Source organism: Triticum aestivum, chromosome 3B (assembly GCF_018294505.1).
Source record: "Triticum aestivum cultivar Chinese Spring chromosome 3B, IWGSC CS RefSeq v2.1, whole genome shotgun sequence".
Taxonomy (NCBI): domain Eukaryota; kingdom Viridiplantae; phylum Streptophyta; class Magnoliopsida; order Poales; family Poaceae; genus Triticum; species Triticum aestivum.
In genome coordinates this window covers 804,380,904-804,392,331 of record NC_057801.1, presented here as the reverse complement: position 1 = coordinate 804,392,331, position 11,428 = coordinate 804,380,904, and the positions used below count along the sequence as shown (strand labels likewise).

At 49.3% G+C, this 11,428-nt stretch overlaps 1 protein-coding gene across 1 annotated transcript; it reads right to left on the bottom strand.

Annotated features, from left to right (window-relative positions):
* Positions 1–909: 909 nt before the first annotated feature.
* LOC123066720 (uncharacterized) lies at positions 910–9,899 on the bottom strand. Its single transcript, XM_044489754.1, has 2 exons — positions 9,759–9,899; positions 910–2,984 (listed from the first exon to the last, which is right to left on the bottom strand). Exons 1-2 carry the CDS (start codon positions 9,827–9,829, stop codon positions 1,034–1,036), a joined length of 2,022 nt encoding a protein of 673 aa, XP_044345689.1. The 5' UTR covers positions 9,830–9,899; the 3' UTR covers positions 910–1,033.
* Positions 9,900–11,428: the final 1,529 nt, after the last annotated feature.

The window sequence follows — 11,428 nt, the reverse complement described above, 5'->3', positions numbered from 1 at the left end:
AAAATGCAGGGTGCACAAGAAGTGAACCCAGCCGGCCATTCTGAAGTGAACTGAGCAATCCACCCTTATGCATCTGGGCTGCTTGCCTCATCTGACTGACTTGCTGGGTTAATAATTTGCTTGGTTCTTGTCGGTAGAACCTCTGTCATGTAGCCTGCATTTTCCATTTTCCTCTTCCTGTTGGTATCTGTCTATGTCTATCATGATCCTTTCATGAGAAAAATTAGGAGTGTTGTCTTGGTAACGCCACACATCCCGTGTCCTTTCCCCTGCAAGCTAGTCTAGTTTAAAACATCCATTTCTTTGTCTGCTCTTGTGAGCTCTTCCCATTGGGAAACTTGGCTAGCTGCCCATATCAGTTGATGAAATATACTATTATCCACTGCTTTTAATCAGCTGATGATGCATATTCAGTTTGGCTGATTTTGTTACATACATACATACATACATACATACATACATACATACATACATACATACATGGCTTTGTTTTGGTTTGGCAACTCAACTGTGATGCCATTGCTACTGCTCTGTAGAACTTCTGTATGTTCAGAGCATGCATCCTAATTGTCAATCTCGAGTCTGCACTTCTATATGTTTTTGATGTCAAACACTTATGCATGACTAATTATTAAGTTGATACAATTTCTTTAGTAGACAAGCTTGGAAACTTAGACTACAGACTGTTAAACTGCTACTGATTTAGACTACAAATTTTCTACAGAATGTTATCTTTACCTGCTGCTCTTATACCTTACCAAAACAAAAATAATTTAAAATTGTTCGACTCATTGTCATCAGAGAAACACGTGCCATAGGAGAATTGACTTCGGATCAGAGCAGGAATCAAAACCAAGGAAAAGCTATCTTTCGTACCAACACATAGACAACTTACTAGTACCATTTTATTAATAAGTTCCAAAATATACAATCAATATATTAATGGAGTTTTTCTAATAAATTACAACCATACTGGCCCTCACGTGGCATAACAGTAACAGTTAAGCTTCCAAAGTAAGGAAAGAAATGTATGTCAGGCTAGCTCGACCTCTTCATACTCATGGAAGGAAAAGCCTAGAACAACCAGAACAATTTTGACATGACTAACGAACTCCCCGCCAGTGATTAGATGTTTGGCGTGGAATTCAGCCCCACAATTACGAGCAATGTAGCATAGCATATCCACCCATACCGTTGCAATCAGCTCCCACCGATAAGCTGCTCCTTCGGGCCTAAGCAATTCCAAGGAGACCTCACGAGCTTGGTCAAGTGCACGGGTACCATGGTAGACACCGTGATAGACTTTCTGGAGGAACGCACTCCGATCAGCAACGATAGCAGGACGAGTGCACAACAAACTATGTCGACTTTTATGAAGCACATGATACGCACAGCTATCAAGCATCACATTACGCTTGGCGACAAGATACATCATGTAATTGGACAATGCTTGGCTAAAACTTCTGAATTCGGAGGCACTGGCAGTCTTATCGGCCACTAAGCATATATCAGTCACCATGTGCCAAAGATAGACACTTGACACAAAAGCCAAACCTTGGATGTTGCTTAACTGAAGTGCCCGTTGAGCTGCACTTTCAGATTGTTGACCTGCACCAAGATAATCTTTGGTCTGGAGCGCAGCCCACCATTGAGACCATTGGCCACGGAAGCTGCTGGAGGACAATCCCCCACCACCAGGTGCATTGGTTTTTATCTCAAGCAGTTTTACAAGTAGCACCTTCTTTACCTCAGGAGATATGACGACATGTGTTGTGTAATCCCGCTTGATGCCGATACTGCCCATAATCCGTTCCAGTCGGCCAGCTTGTATCTCCTGGATGCATCCATCAAGCATGTTATACTGTTTCATCTTCCCCGGCCACTCCATTCTGCTTCCTGGATGGAGACCCTTGGGTACACAATGGAAGATTTTGTCATAATCAAATGTCCGCCAATATGCAATTGGCATGTATGGCCAATATGATAACAGGGACCACATGAAGGTAGAGGATATCTCCATTGTGACAGCGCCCACAAGCAATATGTAAGATATGGTAACATCAGCTCTACTGTAGTTGACTAGTCCCTGCAATTGATGATCAACCCTGGCTTCCAAAAACAAAACGAGAGCCGTAGAGGTTAGGACAAGTGTGATGAGTCGATGTAACACACCAGTGACCCGTCCAAACTTGGTGTACAAGTAGTCATGTACCAGTGAGAGTTGAATCTCAACAATCTTGTACACTAGATCATTAGCTCCATCGTCAAACCTGTGAATCCTTTCTGCAATTGCAATCCTTAAATCCTGTAAATCAATTCCGCTAAATGGAGGATTTACGTCCATCAAAAAATCAAACTTCATAAAGAAGCCCCCGCAGGTCACATCCATCACATGTTCGAAATTTTCCTCTTTCTTCTCAGAAATTATTGATAGCAGGCCATCATAATATCTGCTCAAGCCGGAGGCAAGATGCCTCCCACCGGCATTGAAGCTGCTGCTCCTTGAGCCTGCTCTCCTGAGTGCCCTAATTCTCTCAGCATATTTAATAGTTCCAGAGATGAACATTAGTACCATGGGAGCTACAAGCTGACTGCCTCCGTGCCACTGCTTGCGGACGATGTAAATGGCCAGTGCCACCTGGATGGTGAAGTTCAGCAGGTGGCGCTTCCACAGCATGCAGTCCTCCATGGAGAAGGCGGTGATGGTGTCCTGTCCGCCAAGGTGGAGCAGCAGGAAGGGCGCCCAAAATAGCACAAGCTGGTGCTGTGGGTCACTAGTGTGGGCGGCGAGGCGTCCGAGGACGAAGACCGCGATGGAGTCTGCCGATAGGTATGACAGCCACAACAGCGCGCTCAGCACGCGGGAGCTGTGGCGCTTCCGGAACGCTGCAGAGAAGAGGAGGATGACTTGAAGGGAGAAGCTCGCTAGCACGAGCAACTGGATCTCCCATTCCTTCCAGAGTTGCTGGACATGCTCCACTGAGCTGATACGTTTTACGAAACAAAAGTTAGAAAGGACGAAAAGGAATATATATAGAGCAAACGTCAGCGCGTAAGTGTTTGAGGGCGACAAACTTTGCGTCAAGCATTGGGCTGGAAAGTGATACTACCTCCATTCAAAATATAGGACAGTTTAGTAGGATATTTAAGCCTACCAAAACGTCCTACATTTTGGAACGAAGGTAATACTATCATTTAACATTGGTTTCTAAAAGGCTAAAAGCAAAAGGCCTGGCCTGAGAACTCTGTTATTTTATTTTTGCTTCATATATAAAACGGAGGAGATGTTCCCGTCGACTACTAAGGCGTCTGTGGCGACCTCGTTAATCTCAAGATGATGTGCCGGCTCAGTCTCTCGGACGTGCTCATAGGGGTATAGAGGGCGTATGCTCGTGTATGTGAGCGACTTCGATTATACCATGTTTTAAAAAGTTGAGCGGGGGAGACCCTTTCATTAAAAAAAAAGGGCTAGATATCGCATGGAACAAAAGTTGATCTACTCAATATATGCATATCTTACCCCACGCATGCCATTTAAAGAAGATACTACCGGAATGACATTCTATGCCGACAGCCCGCAGTCGTCGGCATAGGCACAAACCCCGTCGGAATAGGCCTATGCTGACGGCAACCGTGGGCATAGGGTCGTCGGCAACTTGTACGTCGGTGTAGCTGGGCAGGGCCATCGGCGTAGAAAAGCCGTAGGCATAGAGGCCTATGCCGACGCCCTTCATACAACCATCGGCAAACTTCTATGTATGACGGCGGCTAACGGCGCCGTCGTCATGTTCTGATCAATGAAAGGGCGACACGTGGCACAGCTATGCCGACGGCCAATCCGTCGGCATGGTTTTATATCTATGCTGACGGCCAGACCGTCGGCATAGTTCTGCCATGTGTCGACAACTGGTGCAGCCTGGCACTAAGGTATGTCGACGGCCCAGCTGCCCCCCAAGTACCCCGTTCCGTCTAACCCTAGCACAGTTGACTGGCGGATCTAGCCCTTTGACTTTCACCAGACGGTGTTTGACCGATGGACCTTTTCACCTGGTTGTGATAGGATCCTCATGACTAACCCTGGCACCGTTGACCGGTGGATCTAGCACTTTCAAGATTCTTATTAAAAAAACATATAAAACTTGTCAAAATAGATGTAATTATCAATTTTTTGTGATTTTAATAAAGTATAGGGACCTATATACAAAAAACATGAGGTCACATTACTAACATACTTGAAAAAAATACAAACTACATATTCATAATCTATGGTAAATTCTACACCAAATCAATATATAATTTATGAATGCTTATGTCTAGATAAGTTAATGAAATTTTAATTTAGAAAGAGATAAAAACTAAAAAAACAGACAATACACAGATATGCCATTTAAGTTAATCAAATAGCTATGCCCCGGATCGATGAGGTGTGCCCAACCGACACTCCTCGGATCGATGACGTGGCACGTGCCGCGAATCGAGGACGTGGACCAAGCCTATGCCAACGGCTTTGCCATCGGCATAGCTATGCCGACGACCTCCATTAGTGCCGTCGGCATAGCTATGACGGCATCAAACGCTCGTCCCCACCGGGTTGCCGGGCCCAGGTTTATGCCGACGGCCGCTGTAGGCATATGTCCCACTATGCCGATGACATAACTATGCCGACGGTCACCGTCGGCATATGTGGAAGTATGCGGACGGCTTGCCCTAGGCCGTCGGCATACCTCCATATAAGCCGATGGGGGCCCTCGGCATATGACAGACCATCGGGATTAGGCGAAATTCCGGTAGTGAGACGAATAAGCATATTATGCAATGGATTATCTCTTAATGTTAGACAATGCATAAGTGGTAGCTTTTGATCTTGTGTTCCTGTTATGTTAAACAATTTATGGAAGCACCTGATCCTATAATCTCGTAGGGGCGGGCGACTCAGCCTCCTCATGCGGTCCTACCCACGACAGCACCATATGAGACGACAGGAAGTAGCTTGAGGCAACACCAACGACCTCCATCCTGTTGCCCACCTCTGTCGCCAGGCCAGGATCCGTTCTTGCTTGAGCTCGCACCTAAAGCGCGCACCTCCACACCATGACGCACAGTCGATTGGTCATTGTGTGTGTCGGCGCGCAGCAGCTGCCTATCAACCCATGACTCCCAATGATGTGACAGTTGTCCTTTTGATCTGGTGACCTTGGCTATGCTGGTGGCCTGGCAGTTACTCCCTCGCGAGCAGAGAGAGAGGTTGTGCAACTCGTGTCTCATTATGTGGAGGTTACACAGTTTATATACATACACGGCTCAACAGAAAAAACTCAACGCAAGGCCTGAAAACTAGCCATATACAAGGCCCACTAACACACGACTAACACACGTTCGCTAACATAAATGATACAGACCCTTGTCGGATGGCAAAACAGGTCTGGACAACGTGGTCCGGACGTATGTGGACGATTTATGGGTCGGCATTGGAGATGCCGTTACCGGCCCACATCATTCTGGGCGTCATTAATTCACATAGAGGATGCCGGGGAAATGGCCCTAGGGACGTGGTGCCTGTCGCAAGTTGGTTCACGACGGTGTGGAGTGTGCATGTCGCAAGTTGGTACACGACGGTGTGGAGTGACAGCGGTGATGTCCACGTCGTGTTATGGGCTTATGGCTGGCCTTCTGATGACCGTGTTGACGGTCTATGGTCTCCCACCATGCATCTGCTAGCGCCGCTGTGGTCGATGTCTTGTTGGTGTGGTGGTCTTCGCGCGAATGCAGCAGTGGAGCGGGATCGCATGGTTTGGCGGCGATGTGATTTGCTGGATCGGGAGGATCTAGCGATATGCATCAGGCTTTGGTCAGATGACTCGCATCACGTGTAAGCATGGAGCGTCCTGCCATAGCCATAATGTGCATACATCTGGGCTATTTAGAGAAGGATGGTTGTCTTAGGGGGCTCTTCCTCCCTCCCGCATCTCAGGGGTGGCGGGACCCCAACATGCGTGGAGGTGCGGCCGATTTAGAAGTGACGGCGTTGGCTTCGACGGCAGCGGCGGTCGGCCCTGCCTCGGGCCAAGGGCAGCTGCTGCGGCGGCTGGCCTGGATCGGGCGGCGGCGCGATGCGGTCTTCGGCGGCATGTCATCTGGTTTTAGATCGGCGGCGGCGTCGAGGGCCTGGTGGACTGCTTGGCGGCACCCATGGCAGATCTGTTCTGGCCGGTGTAGCCAGTGGTGGTGGTCATCTTCTTCGTCAGCGGTGGCCGGCCAGAAGCTTGGTGATCGGATCTTGAGATCCATCATCTAGTCCCGGCCGCGAGTTGGGGAGACATGGTTGCCGGTGAAAACCGAGCCGACGGTAGGCGATGGCGGCGTTCTACGCCGTTACCTTGATGAAGGCATCGTCGTGTAACTACTGTCGACCCACTCGTGCTGCTCCGGGGGAAACCCTAGGATCTGGTGTTCCAGATCGGACGATGGCGGCACTGCGGTGTCGTTTCTCTCTTGGGAGCATCATTTGTGGAACAGCGCTGGAAGTCAGACGCAGAAGGTGGAGCGGCTTCGTCTTGCACGGAGCTTCGGTGGAGATGTCAAGTCATGCCTGAGCGACAGGTTCTACGCTTGGTCATGTCTGGTCTGCAGGTGCTACGGACGACAGATCCTCCAAGGACTTCAAGCTGTGTCGGCTGGTGATACTTGGCAGCATGACACTTAGGTGTATCAGTGGCGACCACGACGTGTTCAGCTGTTTGCGCGTAGGGAGTAGGTGCCGTTGGGCGCTGTGGTGGCGTCGACGATAGCTGGACTGAGCAAGGTTGATGCATCAATACAGTTCTGAAGATGGAGTGATGGCAGTTGGCGGCGGCGGCCTTTGAGAGCACGCCGGACCAGTGTGTGCCCCAGACCCAACAAGTGGCTAGGTTGGGGTCTCAATCTTAGATGTTAGGCTTGGCTGCGATGTCTATTTGGTATTAGGCCCAGACTATCTGCGCCGCTTCATCAACTGGATAGGTGTAGCGACAGTTTGTTGCTTAGACGGCGGCTTTAGTCTTACTATTGTATTGATTTTGCAAGGTCTTGTGAGAATAATTAATAAAGTGACCATATGCATCGCCCAGATGCAGAAACCGGGGTCATCCTCCTTTTCTAAAAAAAAGATAAGATGCTAATAACATTTACAACAGTAAATAAGTGCTCTGTGGAAACATACAGTCAAAATGGATAATCCCCCTTAAAAAAGAGAAAAAGTATATTGTTTATCCTTCAACTTTTGGTGGAGTCCAAATTTAGCCCTTAAACCTTGAAACTAGATAACTCGCACCTTATAACTTTTAAAACAGGGTTTACTAGTCCTTCACCGAGTCCTTCAGGTTGTTTCCCTGCTGAGTCAACCCGGTTTTGACTCGTAAGTCTAACACAACATCCACCTCATCATCTTCATCTTACTGGAGTCGGGGATTTCATCGAACACTTCGTAGGCAGCCCGATCAGATCCGCATCCTGCCCCGGCCCGCAAAAAATTTTACGGGGTGCGACAAAATCCTGACTCTAACCCGGGAAAATGCGGGTTTCCCCCTCATGGCTGCGGTGCCCTACATATAAGCGGAAGCGGTTGGTGGGGGGGGGGGCATTTCATCCCGCGCTTTCTCCCACCAACCACCTCTCCTCTCCCCCCTCGCGCCGCCGCCAGCTGCCGCCCAAGATTCTGGCGACAGCAGCCGGCAGGAGCACACCGGAAGGCCGCCACGCGCACGAGGCCTCCCCTCCCTTCCCCCTGCGTCGGCGGGCCGTCGGATTTGCAGATCTGCGGCACTTCATCGGGGGCCGCCGGATTTGGCTTTTTCCGATCGCCGGTTGCTGCCCCAGGCGATGGAGTGGTCGGGGAGCCACTCCCGCAGCCCAGGCACGGGCGCATCGCCGCATGCAGGCACCGGTTCGTCCGCCTGCCACCGCCGAAGGTTTGCGGGCATGGACTCGTCCGGCCGTCCACCGGGCTTGGCGCTCGCGCAGCGTTTTTGTCGCCGGCCGATGCCGTTCATAGAGTGCGACGACTGCCCGCGCCAAGTGTTGCGGCTCACTTCGGGCACGCCGAAGCACTCCGGATGGGTGTTCTACAAATGCGAAAACGACGGGGTACGTGCACTTGCGGTAGCTCGTTCCATAGCTCATTCTTTAGTTCAATTGTGATAGCTCACTTCGAGATTGCTCATTCTTTTGTGTAGGACGATGGATGCTCATTTTGGTTTTGGGAAGGCCAAAACATTAATTTGTTGATACAAAGAAACTTAATAGATGTTAGTGCACTCCTTAGTACAATCAAAGGCAATGATGCGGCTGCATGTGCAACTAGAGGGGAAGCAACGTCTACTTCTTTGGAACCAAAGATGAAGAATGAAGAAAGCAAGATCAAGAATCCGCAGATCAACAATGAGTGCATGGAGAAGATATTGCTTCAACTAGTGGGAGCAGTTATGGAAGTTGGAAATCTTCTGAAATGCATACTTGTGGTTCTTGTTTTCTTTGGTTTTGCTATTCTAGCCAAGATTTGGTGATATCTTTTGTATCTAATGTAGTTGCAAAGGCAAAGAAAAGCATTATGCTAGATCAATTTAAGTTGCAAATCTAAGTTTTACGGGCCGGGAGGAGCTGCGCCAGATCAGAACCCGCAGAAGTCGACCCGTAATAATAGTATATTCCGCGAATATACTTTTTTACGGGTCCATTATGCGGGGTCTGCATCTGTGCGAGCCCATGCTGGCCCGCAAAAGCGGTTTTGCGCGAACTACAAAGACGTTTTACGGGTCGGCGGGATGCGGGATCTGCTAGAGTTGCTCTGAGCCATGCCGCCATTGCACGTGCACCCAAATCAGCCATAGAAGCCTCCTGAGCACCGTGCCGGAGCTCGTGCTCGGGTGCTCAAGGAGGCATCGAGGTGAGGTGCACCAACCTATCAATAGAAGCCACCTTCACCTCGACACCTCGGCCTTGCCCTTGCCACAGCACGTGCGCACCAATGTGGCCCCGGACGCGAGCGTTGCGAGCTCGAGGGAAAGCACCACCGGCGGCAAAGTAACGTGTGGCTGCTTGTCGGAAGCAGCTAGACCACCGTCGAGCTCGATGCGTACCTAGGCGGCGTTGGTTTCCTGAAGGGGAGCTCCAGAACGACGCGGGCGTCAGCTTAGTCACCTGCATGGCTGGCGCGCTCGTGTCGCTCGTACTGGTGCGGCTAGCGGCGGTGCGCACAGAGGTTGGCAGGCAGCAAGGAACTGCGCCATGGCGAGGTGCACGGGGCTACCAGTGCTGGAGCGGCACTGTTACACGCTGCCAGCGGTGAGAAGGCGGCGCCGGCTTCGAGTGGCCAGTACGTAGGCAGCCCACGATGCGGCCACGGCAGCATGTGGTAGCTAGCAGGACCATCTGATGGTAGGCACGCATCGTGTGTTTGATGAAATGCCCAAACAGAAATAGGGAGAAGAGATAGGGCCAGGTTGGGGAGAGAAATACCGCCACGTGGATGAAAAACCAGTCAAAACCACAATGAGTCAGCAGTAATACCGGGTCAGCCAAGATGATGGACTAAACTTGTCCGATTTTTATTGTTGTGGGTGCAAATTGTCTGGTTTTAGACTTGAAAAACTAAATCTGGACTCCACCAAGAATTGAGTAACGAAAAGTATACTTTTATCTATTAGAAAGTACGATCAAATTGAATACGATTTACGACAATATCTAGAGCGTTCTATATTAAGGATTTTAAGTCTTGAAGCTACCTGTGTTGAGTCGTGGGCGGGCAGGTTGGCACGGCGCAGACGCAGTCTCCACATTCCTTCAGCACCCTCATGTTGCTCCGACAACAACATGAAACCGCAAGCAGCGGCTGGAGCGTGGGAGAAATTAGGAAAGATGGAGAGCTGCTTATGCTCGTCGTGTTTTTATAGTACCAGTACGTACCAATTCAATGCCCACACGTCCATGGCACTCTCCATTGATTCTTTGCTTGGACTGGCACAACTCCGCTTTGCTTGCAGCTGGGTCGACGGAAGATTCCGCTAGCTTAGAATAATACACATGCACGCAAACTAAAGAGCATGCCAGTGGAGGAACTGCATCAATCATATCTTACGAGGCAAGCTTTCGCTCTACTTTATACAGAATAAACCATATAGTCAAACAATGCAATGTGCAAAAAAATTCCCCTTGCAAACTGATTAGATAACAGAAAAACACAATGACCAAAGACAGCACATCACCAAGAATGCCTTGTCAAACAGCACCAACATGCCGCGGATCATAAACACGGGAGAGGCAGAACCACAATTAAATCAAACATAAGAACCGACAATCTACGAACTCGCGACTTCTATTTTTTTTTGAACTAGGCATTACCCCTTTCCATTGCAAACAACGGAAATACAACCAGTTCCGAGAACAGAGTCAGGAGGAGGGAAAGAGGTAAGGCGAGTTCAAGCATTACCAGGAAACCCACTGCAATTCGGTCGTCGTCGACCCGAACGCTGTGGGGCGAAAACCTGGTAACACATACAGTTCAAGAGCAACAAGCTCCAGTACACCCAAAAGAGACAAACATGCCAACACGACAAAAGATCACAAAGCGCAAACTAAAAAGCCACTATGAAGGAAGAAGGCCCTCCCAACTGCATGATCCTTCAAGCTCCTCCAATCGGCTGCCCCCCCCCCCCCCCCCCCCCCCCCCCCCGGCAAAGCCTCATCAGCTGCATTGTGCTGGTTCTGATCATCTCGGCACCTGATCGAAGCTTGTCGGCGTCTTCACCTTTATGCAGTCCTGTCCAGTACAAAAGAAAAGAGCACATGGAGAACACGATTTCAAAAGGAGACTTGATTTGCTTTTTTTTCAAACGTAGCCTTATTGCGAGCGAGCCAGATTGCCCAGCACGCGGCTGCAAGTCCAACCGTATAGAACTTGCCCTCTCCAGGAAGAAAGGAGTGGCACCAAGCAAAGAATTGCCAATAGTTATCTGGACATTTATCGGTGCCAATAGCCACCCCAATAGATCGCCACACCACTCTTTGCAACAGGACAAGTAAAGAACAAGTGCCGGGAAGTCTCAATCTCATTGCAAAAAGAACAAACAGGATTCCCAGGCCAATTCCTATGGCGCATCACCTGTCCAGTCAACACCGCGTCTTGCGAAAGCTGCCACATAAAAATTTTAATCTTGAGAGGAATTTTGGCCTTTCAAATCCACTTATAATGGCACCTGTTGAGAGGTTTTTCAAGCCATTTGTAAACAGATTTGGTACTGAATTTACCATTCTGGTTTAAACTCCAAACCACTTGATCGTCTTTGTCAGTAAGACGCAGGTTGTTAACTGTATCTAAGATTGTCCCCCATTGTTCAGCAAGAGCAGGATTAAGCCTGCGCCTGAAAAAGGAGTCGGTCTCCACACTTAGCACTTG

Bases quoted from the DNA above. Each gene is read 5' to 3' on its own strand.
- LOC123066720 (XM_044489754.1), bottom strand. From the start codon at position 9,829: ATGAGGGTGCTGAAGGAATGTGGAGACTGCGTCTGCGCCGTGCCAACC. The intron at 2,985-9,758 runs GTAGCTTCAAGA...AAAACGTATCAG, and splicing joins CCGCCCACGACTCAACACAG to CTCAGTGGAGCATGTCCAGC.